The 12471-nt window shown below is 54.7% G+C and overlaps 2 protein-coding genes across 2 annotated transcripts; both read right to left on the bottom strand.

Annotated features, from left to right (window-relative positions):
• Positions 1-7779: 7779 nt before the first annotated feature.
• On the bottom strand, positions 7780-8541 carry HRG_07220 (retrotransposon polyprotein; the record flags this gene model as incomplete). The annotated part of the gene is made up of 1 exon (XM_044865691.1): positions 7780-8541. One exon carries the CDS (start codon positions 8539-8541, stop codon positions 7780-7782), a length of 762 nt encoding a protein of 253 aa, XP_044719653.1.
• A 942-nt stretch (positions 8542-9483) lies between these two features.
• On the bottom strand, positions 9484-10517 carry HRG_07219 (reverse transcriptase (RNA-dependent DNA polymerase) domain-containing protein; the record flags this gene model as incomplete). The annotated part of the gene is made up of 2 exons (XM_044865690.1): positions 9484-10230; positions 10299-10517. 2 exons carry the CDS (start codon positions 10515-10517, stop codon positions 9484-9486), a joined length of 966 nt encoding a protein of 321 aa, XP_044719652.1.
• Between the last annotated feature and the right edge of the window lie 1954 nt (positions 10518-12471).

The following is a 12471-nucleotide window of genomic DNA, read 5'->3' as shown; positions in this document are numbered from 1 at the left end:
TGGATGAACGATCATCTTAAAAGTCGCATCACGCCCGCTCCGTCCCTCGAAGGTACTGCTTTCGGTTGCCGTGAAGCTCAACGCTTCACGAAGATCGATGTGATCCAGGCCTTCCACCGTCTCCGCATGGACCCTGACTCCGAGTATTTGACCGCCTTTCGCACCCGTTTCGGAACTTTCCGCTGGAAAGTCCTCCCGTTCGGTCTGAAGGTAGGTCCCGCCTGGTTCCAGCAGTTTATCAACGCGCAGCTTCACGATCTCCTCGACCGGTGCGCCAGCGCCTACGCAGATGACGTCCTGATCTACTCGGATAAAGAAGAAGACCACTGGAAAGACTGTCAAGAAGTGATCTGGCGACTCCATCAGGCAAACCTCAGGAGACATCAAGAAGTCTAGATTTAACGTGACCAAGGTTGACTACCTCGGCGTTCTGCTTGAAGCCGGTGTGGGCCTTAGTGTCGACCCTCGGAAAGTTCGATCGATACAAGACTGGAAGTTTGAGGACCTCCGAGACCGCACCGCGATCCGATCATTCGTTGGCCTATGCAACTTCATCCGTGTTTTCTGCTACCACGCCTCTGGGTGGCAGAACCCTTGAACCGGTTGCTTAAGAAGGATGTTGCCTTTGTGATGGGCCCGGAGCAACGCGAAGCATTTGATCAACTCAAGCGCCTGGCTATCGAAGCCCCGGTCCTCGCCTTCTTTAGACCAGAACTGCCGACCCGACTGGAGACCGATGCCTCCCGGAATGCCACAGCTGGTGTTCTATGGCAGGAACAGCCTGATCAGACCTGGAAGCCCGTTGGATTCTTCTCTAAGACCATGACCCCGGCCGAGCGAGCCTACCCAATCCAAGATCGAGAGCTCCTCGCCGTCGTACAGAGTCTAGAGCACTTCTACCCAGAGCTCTTAGGCCAGAAGTTCGATGTGATCACCGATCACGAAGCCTTAGTCCATTTCTCTACGAAGCGCCTGCTCTCGGTACGACAGATCAGATGGTCCGACTTTCTCGCCCAGTTCGACATCCGTTTCCTCTACCGCCCCGGTCGACTGAACGTAGTCGCCGATGCCCTCTCCAGGAAGACAGCGGAGCTCCCTACCGTAAAGGCCCGGGAAGCCGAGGAACGCACGGTGACCCTGATCCTCCGGAAAGGCTAGGCTTCGCGACCGACTCTCTAGACCCTACGGCCGCCGGCAACCTGCCCCTCAGAACTTTAGTCCCGAACCTAAGCCTACTAGACCATTAGTTCTGAGGGCCACGAGTGCCCTACAGACCCCAGAAGACCGAGGATACAGCAGACGCCCGATCAAGACCGCCCAGAACTAGACCCGAACTCGGTCCCGAAGGGAGCCGAACTCGTTTCGTTGATCCGCCAAGAGAACCTCCTCCAAGACCTCGGTACCCATGGAACACACCTGGTCGTACCAGCCCAGACCTCAGACAAGCAGACGTTTCTTCAGACCGCGCTCATTCGCGAAGCCCACGAACCCCAGATCTTCGCTCACGCCGGACAGAACAAGGTGATCAAGCTGCTCCAACGAGACTTCTACTGGCCAAGGATGAAGGAGGATATCCGTCGTTATATTCGGAACTGCCACGACTGCCGCCGCAACAAAACCCCTCGAGACAAGACCCCTGGACTGCTCCATCCACTGCCCGTACCGACCTCTGTTTGGGAGCACGTCGAATGTGACGGGAAGGATATGCCGAAAGACCGTTACGGATATGACTATGTTTGGACCTTCGTCTGCAAGCTAAGCCGGATTATCGCCACGCTCCCAGGAAAGAAAAACGATACGGCAGAAGTCTTAGCTAGCCGCTACTTCCGCTACCTCTATCGTTTCTTCGGTATGCCCCTCGTATGGATTTCTGACAACGCTGGACAGTTTATTTCTGCCTTCCTCGCAGAGATTAACCGGCTCACGGGAACGAAGCATCGTCATGGAAGCTCCCTACACCCTCAGACCCAAGGGGGTGTAGAAGTCACAAATCAATACCTAGATCAAAAGCTACGATTCTACGTGACGAAGCATCAAGATAACTGGAGTTCCTGCTGCCCGCCCTCGACTTCGCCCATAACTCGTCTTGGCACTCTTCCATCGACATGGCACCGTTAAAAGTAGCCCTAGGCCGAGATATCCGGAACCCCCTGTCACTGCCCCCGACTGACAAGACCGCTGCCACCGGACCCGCCGCCAGAGCTAGGGAACTTGTGCAGACCGCCCAGGAAACCCAGGAAGACGCCAGGAATGCTGCCACCGCCGCTCAAGAACGTCAGAAGGAACAGGCTAATAGGAAACGACGACCAACCGACTTTGCCATCGGTGACCGAGTTTTTCTCAGCAGGAAAGGCTTCGCCACGAACGCTCCGACTACTCGGCTAGATAACCAATGGTCAGGTCCGTTCGTAATCCTGGAAGAACGCGGTCATAGCTACGTACTGCAGCTGCCCGAGTCGTACAAAATGAAGAACCTATTCCACGCCGACCGTCTTCGAAAAGCAGCCGATAACCCCTTGCCCCAGCAGATCCAGTCACCTCCGCCACCCGAGGAGATCAACGGAGAACCCGAGTGGGAGGTTGATCAAGTCCAGCAGTCTCGAGTAACCGGTAGAGTCGACGACTGGAATACCAGGTCTTATGGAAGGGATGTGACCTGATGAGACCTGGTACCCGGCTAGGAATTTCCGTAACGCACCAATGGCATTGAAGATTTTCCACGATGAACATCCGGACGCAGCAGGCCCACCCGTCAACCTGCAATACTGGATCGAATGTGCTGCAGCGGAGGAGGGCTGCGAGGAACGAGACGATGACGACACAGCAGAAAGCCGTGAAACCAAGAACCCGCCGCCACGACTGACTACCTTGATACGCATATCAAGGCCTTAGACGGGGGGCAGTGTCACGACCCTGGGCGCCAGCGTAGAGCCGCCAGCGCAGAACCTCACCAGTGTCACGTGCCCAAGCAGCATCACGTGCCCACGCGCGACCTCGTGTCTATATAAGGGCCCGCTCGGTCGTGTAGTCTAGTCTTCCTTTCTTGCTCCTTAGCTTTGAGTCTTTGTTCATAGTGCCAATACATCTTTATAGCCGTCAAGGCTCGTATGTGCCTGGCCGTAACAGGTTCCCACCCGTGAAACCGGCTGGTAGGATCCTTCGCGACCGATTCGTATCTGACCGCACCCGTTCCTTTCACAGTGTAAGGACAACCATGCTGCTGATTCCGAGCCCCAACAACCGTAAGCCGTATTCAAAGCCCGTGCACAGGTACCCCAGACGAACACGACCGCGACTGGCGCGAGCATGGTCAAGGTAAGTTACGGCTATATATGCTGATGAACACAAGACGGTTTAAGAGGGGCGCTAGACCGTGAGTGGCGTTCAGTGGTAGAATAGTATCGCGGAATGACTGAATATTTTAAAAAGAAACACAAGTAATGATTCTAAAAGCTGGACGATAAGAGGGGAGCAGACTCCTCCTTATATAAACAATTTCGGAATAACCAAGTGACATATACAGTTGTACCTCGTACCATATTGAACCGCATTGTTTAGTCATCCCGTTCCGAAGATATTGGGAGTTGTTAAATGCCCCGCATTTCAATAGAATGCCCCAAGTCGTGGCTTAGACGGTCACATGACAAGGGCTTCCCACACCATCGTTTTCCCTGCTTAACAGCTGGCAAGCAAGACATCGGTCTACATACCTACACCGTCCATCAAGCAGATTAACGCGCAAAATACCACGTTTACTGTCGCGAAGCACGTCTGAGATATTGAGTTTGGGGTGACCATGAAGGGTATACCGCTCAGGGCCCCGTTGGGCGATAGCTGCGTTACGCAAGGAGGAATTGGACTACGGGCATGACTGTATCGTTGTTGCAACATAGCCGCGCTGCAATGTAATGCAAAGATGCATTTGTCTTGGCTGAGACCGCGTGAGACACTGTTAGTAAAGTACACAGCAAAAATTTGGCGTGGTGGGGAATACAGGCGTCCGCCACAGTCTAAGCCACGACTTGGGGGCATTCTATTGAAATGCGGGGGCATTTTAACAACTCCCAATATCTTCGGGGGAGCCAATAGAGGCGCGGGGGTCCGCGCCTTTAAAGTCGGCGCGGACGTCCGCGCCTGTTATGTAAGCCCGGCTGGCCATTGTGGGCGCCGCGAACAGCGCCCGCCGCGACCGCGCTGGCGCGCCAGTTTTACTGCACATATCTCCCGCACATCGGCAAAAGTACTCAACGGCCACAGCGTCAATTTGAGTGTCAATCGACTCAAATTTTTTAATCTAAATTGCTGTGGTTTCCAACTGTGGCGCACTTATACAGACCGGTCCTAGCAGACGACTTATATGCGGGAATAGTTTGCCTGCTGTTCCTCCGAGTCTCTCTCGCAGTCAGCCCATATACCTGCAGTACCTCTTTCTCGTGAGAAAGGCTGCGCTTGCATTTCCTCGGCCACCCGGGCATCTAACCGCTCTTCTTCTGCCTTATCCCAATCAAGGTATGCCATCATCTCTTCCTTGGTCCATTTCCTCGAGCCGCAGCTCCTTGACATTTGCTTCCAGTCGAGGCACCAGTCATATTCAGTCTTGCTGTAGCGCAATGGCAAGCCCATTGCCTTTCGGTATGCCTGGTTGGTCTTGAGATTGCCGCGAGGCTGTGCTCTATACCAAGAGTCTCTTGCCCTGACATACCTCTGATAGATGGCTCGTGGGTCATCATATCGTAGATTCTCCGTAGTCTCTGTAGCTTCTGCAATTCCTGTCGAGACTGCAGCAATTGTAGACACCGTAGAGACTGTAGTGACTGCAACCGTGATTGTCTCCATGACTGCTGCAGTCTGTGCAGTCTCTGAAATTGCTACTGCTTGTGCAGTCTGTGCAGTCTGTGCAGTCGCTGCAATTGCTGCCGTCTCTGCAGTCTCTGCCGCCCGTGCCTCTGCCCGCTGCAGTATGTCGCTATAGCGTAAAGGACAATTGCGAGATGTCATGATGTGCCCTTTCTGGTGGCATTTGCTGCATGTAGGTGGCGCCTTTGGCCGTAGAACTGGCTCTATGGCTTCAAATGCACTTGGCTCGCGCTGTGTGGATGACTGTGTTATCCTCGATGTGGCGACAAGTTGGTCCAATCGCCGACGAGGCTCTATGAGGACCTGACCAATCTCTTTGGTATCCCGTCGAAGGCGCCAATGCGTATGAAAATGTTGTGGCCGGGTGGCAGATCTTCCTCTATGAGCGGCTGTAATGTGTGCGCACAAGGGAGACCGTGAGACTTGGTGAAGCTGCCTGTGCAAGCAGGGATGTCTTTCTCGTTGAGGCGCTTGTGTTGCTTTGCAACCTGTCGCAAGGCTTCGTGTGATACCCAGCCACGTACCGTGCTATATACGGTTCCAGAGAGCTCAATTGGCATCCGTATATGCTGCCTGGCTTGGTTGGCTTGTAGCTCGGCCAGTTGGTTGAGAAGAGCTTGCTTGATTGCCCTCGTTGCTTCGAAGAGGTCTAGTGTTGACTTCTTAAGGTGGCTCTTCAATAATGCGTGGATGCCTTCCACCCGGGAAGTAGCCACATTGCCGAAATGAGCATATTGATCAACCCAGGCCTTGACGAGCTTTTCCTTATACGGGTCCAACCAGGTTTCCGTATGTAGCTAACCTCCTTGACGTATCGTGGTACAAAGCGCTTCTCCAGCTCTTCAACTTGTTGATCGAATGTCTCCTCATCTCTCGAGCTCACGATTGAGTGCCAATACCCAAAGAACTCAACCCATTTCTCATCACTGTTAGAGTTCTCATCCTCACGGTCGAATGCTGGTTTGCAATAGCTAAGCACCGCCTTGTTCGCATGCCAGATGCAGAGCAGAGACCTTGACGCAGGAAAGCACCGGGAAATTGCGTTCATGCAGGCAAGGCAACGATCTGTAAGGATAACGGATGGCTGGCGAATGTCATATAACTCGTATATCGATTGGAGTTGGTCCAGTGCCCAGATGTAGTCATCTTCATCTTCACCACTGAGAAAGGCAAAGGCAATACAGAATGACCGTTGGCAGGCATCAACGCCGATCATATCGAGCAGTGGCATCTTATATTTGTTCGTCTTGTATGTGCAGTCTAGAAGTAGTAATTCTGGGTATGCGTTGAGGTATTCTAGTGACGCCGGGTGTGCGAATAAGACCGCTGTGACTCGGCCGTCATGGTCAAGCTGTATGCGGGTTTGGAACCCCTCGTTGTCAAGCTCATTGGCAAGGGCATGCATTGTGCTCTGCCCAGCAAGAAGCTCTCGTCTGCGCTGTGCGATACAGTTATATATGTCTTGCTGTGTCGCTCCTTGAGCAGTCTGAGAGCTCTGGCGCATATATGTCCGGATATCCTTTGGTGCTATGCCGGCGCTTGCGAGGTTCCCAATAGCTGACTGGTCAGTTGAGGAGAGGCACGATGAGCTGGATGTGCTGTAATGTGCAGACTGGGCTCATGGTTGTGGACCGACTTCTCCTCGCCTGGGCGATGCCTGATATACCAGTACGACTTATCAAGGCTCTCTTTCGCATTGATGGAAAACTGGCATCCAGTGATACGGGAGCTTGTAGACCGTTGCCGTTCAGCTGGCTTCTGGTCCTTGCTTGTATGAGCCCCTGGTCTACCTCCACGATCACAGGCAAATGTGACTGTGCGTCTTCCGGACCGCGGGTCTCTCGTGGACTTGCCTGTGGTGAAGGCATAGCCTCTTGGAGCTGCCCACGCATTAATTGAGACAAGAAGGGACTCTCGCGAGTCGAATTGACCCTCAGGAGGAAGGCAATCGTCAGGGAATTCAGTAAGCTCCATATTGGCCTACTCTGCGTAAGGGGCGGCGGATAAATTGGGCCGCAATGGCGGCGCGCTGACCCTCCGTGGATATGGTCGTGATATGCTTGCCACAGTACGGAGGGCGAGAGAAAGGAGAGGACAGGTCGGGGCCGGAGGCGGGCCCGACTATCTTCCGGCTGGGCTTACAAAACAGGCGCGGACGTCCGCGCCGACTTTAAAGGCGCGGACCCCCGCGCCTCTATTGGCTCCCTATCTTCGGAACGGGATGACTAAACAATGCGGTTCAATATGGTACGAGGTACAACTGTATATGTCACTTGGTTATTCCGAAATTGTTTATATAAGGAGGAGTCTGCTCCCCTCTTATCGTCCAGCTTTTAGAATCATTACTTGTGTTTCTTTTTAAAATATTCAGTCATTCCGCGATACTATTCTACCACTGAACGCCACTCACGGTCTAGCGCCCCCCTCTTAAACCGTCTTGTGTTCATCAGCATATATAGCCGTAACTTACCTTGACCATGCTCGCGCCAGTCGCGGTCGTGTTCGTCTGGGGTACCTGTGCACGGGCTTTGAATACGGCTTACGGTTGTTGGGGCTCGGAATCAGCAGCATGGTTGTCCTTACACTGTGAAAGGAACGGGTGCGGTCAGATACGAATCGGTCGCGAAGGGATCCTACCAGCCGGTTTCACGGGTGGGAACCTGTTACGGCCAGGCACATACGAGCCTTGACGGCTATAAAGATGTATTGGCACTATGAACAAAGACTCAAAGCTAAGGAGCAAGAAAGGAAGACTAGACTACACGACCGAGCGGGCCTTATATAGACACGAGGTCGCGCGTGGGCACGTGATGCTGCTTGGGCACGTGACACTGGTGAGGTTCTGCGCTGGCGGCTCTACGCTGGCGCCCAGGGTCGTGACACTGCCCCCCGTCTAAGGCCTTGATATGCGTATCAAGGTAGTCAGTCGTGGCGGCGGGTTCTTGGTTTCACGGCTTTCTCTGCTGTGTCGTCATCGTCTCGTTCCTCGCAGCCCTCCTCCGCTGCAGCACATTCGATCCAGTATTGCAGGTTGACGGGTGGGCCTGCTGCGTCCGGATGTTCATCGTGGAAAATCTTCAATGCCATTGGTGCGTTACGGAAATTCCTAGCCGGGTACCAGGTCTCATCAGGGTCACATCCCTTCCATAAGACCTGGTATTCCAGTCGTCGACTCCTACCGGTTACTCGAGACTGCTGGACTTGATCAACCTCCCACTCGGGTTCTCCGTTGATCTCCTCGGGTGGCGGAGGTGACTGGATCTGCTGGGGCAAGGGGTTATCGGCTGCTTTTCGAAGACGGTCGGCGTGGAATAGGTTCTTCATTTTGTACGACTCGGGCAGCTGCAGTACGTAGCTATGACCGCGTTCTTCCAGGATTACGAACGGACCTGACCATTGGTTATCTAGCCGAGTAGTCGGAGCGTTCGTGGCGAAGCCTTTCCTGCTGAGAAAAACTCGGTCACCGATGGCAAAGTCGGTTGGTCGTCGTTTCCTATTAGCCTGTTCCTTCTGACGTTCTTGAGCGGCGGTGGCAGCATTCCTGGCGTCTTCCTGGGTTTCCTGGGCGGTCTGCACAAGTTCCCTAGCTCTGGCGGCGGGTCCGGTGGCAGCGGTCTTGTCAGTCGGGGGCAGTGACAGGGGGTTCCGGATATCTCGGCCTAGGGCTACTTTTAACGGTGCCATGTCGATGGAAGAGTGCCAAGACGAGTTATGGGCGAAGTCGAGGGCGGGCAGCAGGGAACTCCAGTTATCTTGATGCTTCGTCACGTAGAATCGTAGCTTTTGATCTAGGTATTGATTTGTGACTTCTACACCTTGGGTCTGAGGGTGTAGGGAGCTTCCATGACGATGCTTCGTTCCCGTGAGCCGGTTAATCTCTGCGAGGAAGGCAGAAATAAACTGTCCAGCGTTGTCAGAAATCCATACGAGGGCATACCGAAGAAACGATAGAGGTAGCGGAAGTAGCGGCTAGCTAAGACTTCTGCCGTATCGTTTTCTTTCCTGGGAGCGTGGCGATAATCCGGCTTAGCTTGCAGACGAAGGTCCAAACATAGTCATATCCGTAACGGTCTTTCGGCATATCCTTCCCGTCACATTCGACGTGCTCCCAAACAGAGGTCGGTACGGGCAGTGGATGGAGCAGTCCAGGGGTCTTGTCTCGAGGGGTTTTGTTGCGGCGGCAGTCGTGGCAGTTCCGAATATAACGACGGATATCCTCCTTCATCCTTGGCCAGTAGAAGTCTCGTTGGAGCAGCTTGATCACCTTGTTCTGTCCGGCGTGAGCGAAGATCTGGGGTTCGTGGGCTTCGCGAATGAGCGCGGTCTGAAGAAACGTCTGCTTGTCTGAGGTCTGGGCTGGTACGACCAGGTGTGTTCCATGGGTACCGAGGTCTTGGAGGAGGTTCTCTTGGCGGATCAACGAAACGAGTTCGGCTCCCTTCGGGACCGAGTTCGGGTCTAGTTCTGGGCGGTCTTGATCGGGCGTCTGCTGTATCCTCGGTCTTCTGGGGTCTGTAGGGCACTCGTGGCCCTCAGAACTAATGGTCTAGTAGGCTTAGGTTCGGGACTAAAGTTCTGAGGGCAGGTTGCCGGCGGCCGTAGGGTCTAGAGAGTCGGTCGCGAAGCCTAGCCTTTCCGGAGGATCAGGGTCACCGTGCGTTCCTCGGCTTCCCGGGCCTTTACGGTAGGGAGCTCCGCTGTCTTCCTGGAGAGGGCATCGGCGACTACGTTCAGTCGACCGGGGCGGTAGAGGAAACGGATGTCGAACTGGGCGAGAAAGTCGGACCATCTGATCTGTCGTACCGAGAGCAGGCGCTTCGTAGAGAAATGGACTAAGGCTTCGTGATCGGTGATCACATCGAACTTCTGGCCTAAGAGCTCTGGGTAGAAGTGCTCTAGACTCTGTACGACGGCGAGGAGCTCTCGATCTTGGATTGGGTAGGCTCGCTCGGCCGGGGTCATGGTCTTAGAGAAGAATCCAACGGGCTTCCAGGTCTGATCAGGCTGTTCCTGCCATAGAACACCAGCTGTGGCATTCCGGGAGGCATCGGTCTCCAGTCGGGTCGGCAGTTCTGGTCTAAAGAAGGCGAGGACCGGGGCTTCGATAGCCAGGCGCTTGAGTTGATCAAATGCTTCGCGTTGCTCCGGGCCCATCACAAAGGCAACATCCTTCTTAAGCAACCGGTTCAAGGGTTCTGCCACTCCAGAGGCGTGGTAGCAGAAAACACGGATGAAGTTGCATAGGCCAACGAATGATCGGATCGCGGTGCGGTCTCGGAGGTCCTCAAACTTCCAGTCTTGTATCGATCGAACTTTCCGAGGGTCGACACTAAGGCCCACACCGGCTTCAAGCAGAACGCCGAGGTAGTCAACCTTGGTCACGTTAAATCTAGACTTCTTGATGTCTCCTGGAGGTTTGCCTGATGGAGTCGCCAGATCACTTCTTGACAGTCTTTCCAGTGGTCTTCTTCTTTATCCGAGTAGATCAGGACGTCATCTGCGTAGGCGCTGGCGCACCGGTCGAGGAGATCGTGAAGCTGCGCGTTGATAAACTGCTGGAACCAGGCGGGACCTACCTTCAGACCGAACGGGAGGACTTTCCAGCGGAAAGTTCCGAAACGGGTGCGAAAGGCGGTCAAATACTCGGAGTCAGGGTCCATGCGGAGACGGTGGAAGGCCTGGATCACATCGATCTTCGTGAAGCGTTGAGCTTCACGGCAACCGAAAGCAGTACCTTCGAGGGACGGAGCGGGCGTGATGCGACTTTTAAGATGATCGTTCATCCAACGGTAGTCGATGCAGAAGCGGCGGGCGGTCGTGTTCGGTTTCGGAGCGAAGAGGACAGAAGCGGCGTGCGGACTCGGATCGGGCTCGATGAAGTCTATCTCCCGGAGGTGATCGACAGTCTCTTTCTCTAGAGGCAGATACTTAACGGGCGTGCGGTACGATGGGGTCCTGTCGGCGAAAGAGGCTTCTCAAGCTCTAGGACTACATCGTGACCGGGTCGGCTCGAAGGTAGGGTGTGGGCCTCTTTCTTCGAGAAGAATCCTCTAGATGGGTGAGCTGGGGCGGTAGACGACTACGGACACAAGCAACATGCTCAGGGTCTTCTCCCTGAGGGAACGGAATGCTTTGTCCCTGGTAGGTCTTTTGATCCGGGGAGACTTTAGCAACGGTTCGAGCACTAGGGACGGTCTGGTCAAGGCCGGAGCTTGGCTCGAGCTGGACTGGATCCCGGGGCATCAACGGTTCGAGTTCGTTCCACTGTTCGAATCTCTCGTGAGACTCTACTTGGCAGACCAGGGCGTTAATCAGGGCTTGATCTTCGGAGGCTTGGATCGAGGCGACGGAGACGAAGTCGGTAGCAGGGGCGGTCGTGAGCTGAAAACGGACAGACTTCTTGGCAGACGGAGACTTGGACTGAAACGACGGAGACGGAGTCGGTAACGGGTCGGGACAGAGGCCGGAGGAGTTTGATCAGAGCGGCCCCAGTTCTTGTGGAGGATCCGGTAGCGTTTCTCCTCTTTCTCGAGCAGGCGGTTCCGCCTCTCAGCGTCGGCCTGGATCTTAGGGTCGATCCGACCCGAGAGCGGGGCTTGACGAGAGAGCTGGATCGTCGGGGAGAACTTGGCGAGGCAGGAAGATCATCTGGCCAGATGATCTGTCGGGCGGCGCAGTCAAGCAGGAGGCGCTTCTCCCGCATCCAGAAAAGACCGATAAAGATATCATGGCCACACTCAGCTATATCAAATGTCTCGTTTGCGAACGAACGGCCATCGATGACGAAAGTGGCGACCAGCTGTTTCTGGATATAGCCGGCTGGCTTTCCACGGAAGTCTTGGAGAATCCGACTCGGGAGCTCCTTAATCTGGGCTCCGAGTCTTTGGGCGGCGGACTGGGCGAAGGTTGGGCTAACCAGCAAACGGGTTTCGGCCCGGTATCACAGAGGAGCGGGCAGGTAGGCTCACACCATCCACTTGGACTTGACTTGGCAGAGTGAATGACTTGCTAGACCTACTCGCTGTCTGTGACACCTTAGGGACCATCAAGGAGTCTTGTGATGGTCCTATTCGTTTCCGAATCTTGATCAGAGTCGTTGGCAGGGACAGGGACGGAGGCGACACGGGAGACAGCATGGGTGCGGTCGGGACACTCGCGAGAGAGGTGCCCTGTTTTTCCACAAATAAAGCAGGTGCCATTATCCCAATGGACCCTTTTCTCATCGTCGGTCAAGGCTCTGCCAGCATCACGCGAGGTGATAGGGTCGAGCCGGTCTTGTTCGGAGTCTTGGCGGTAGTCGGAGCAGTCTTAGTCGGCGCGCGGCGAGATCGGTCGGAAGAGCGGGAGTCCTGTGTCTGCCTCATACTCCTCTTCTGGCAGTGGACAGCGTCTTTAATGAACCCACAGAAAACCTCGTAGGTCACGGACTCGTCGCGGGTCTTGGTCAAGAGGCTGTTATCTAGGTTGGCCGGGATGTGCTGCCACAGGGTATGCTTCATCTGGTCCTCGGGCACACGACCGGTCGCAGTTAAGTAGTCAAATTCCGCAAGAAAGTCCACAATGTCGGTCTTCCCATTCACGGTAAACTGGAGGCGTTGCAGGCGGTCAAGAGCC

This window comes from Hirsutella rhossiliensis (genome assembly GCF_020360975.1).
Source record: "Hirsutella rhossiliensis strain HR02 chromosome Unknown scaffold00007, whole genome shotgun sequence".
Taxonomy (NCBI): domain Eukaryota; kingdom Fungi; phylum Ascomycota; class Sordariomycetes; order Hypocreales; family Ophiocordycipitaceae; genus Hirsutella; species Hirsutella rhossiliensis.
Note: the sequence above shows the minus strand (reverse complement) of the source record. Positions and strands in the feature narration are given on the sequence as shown.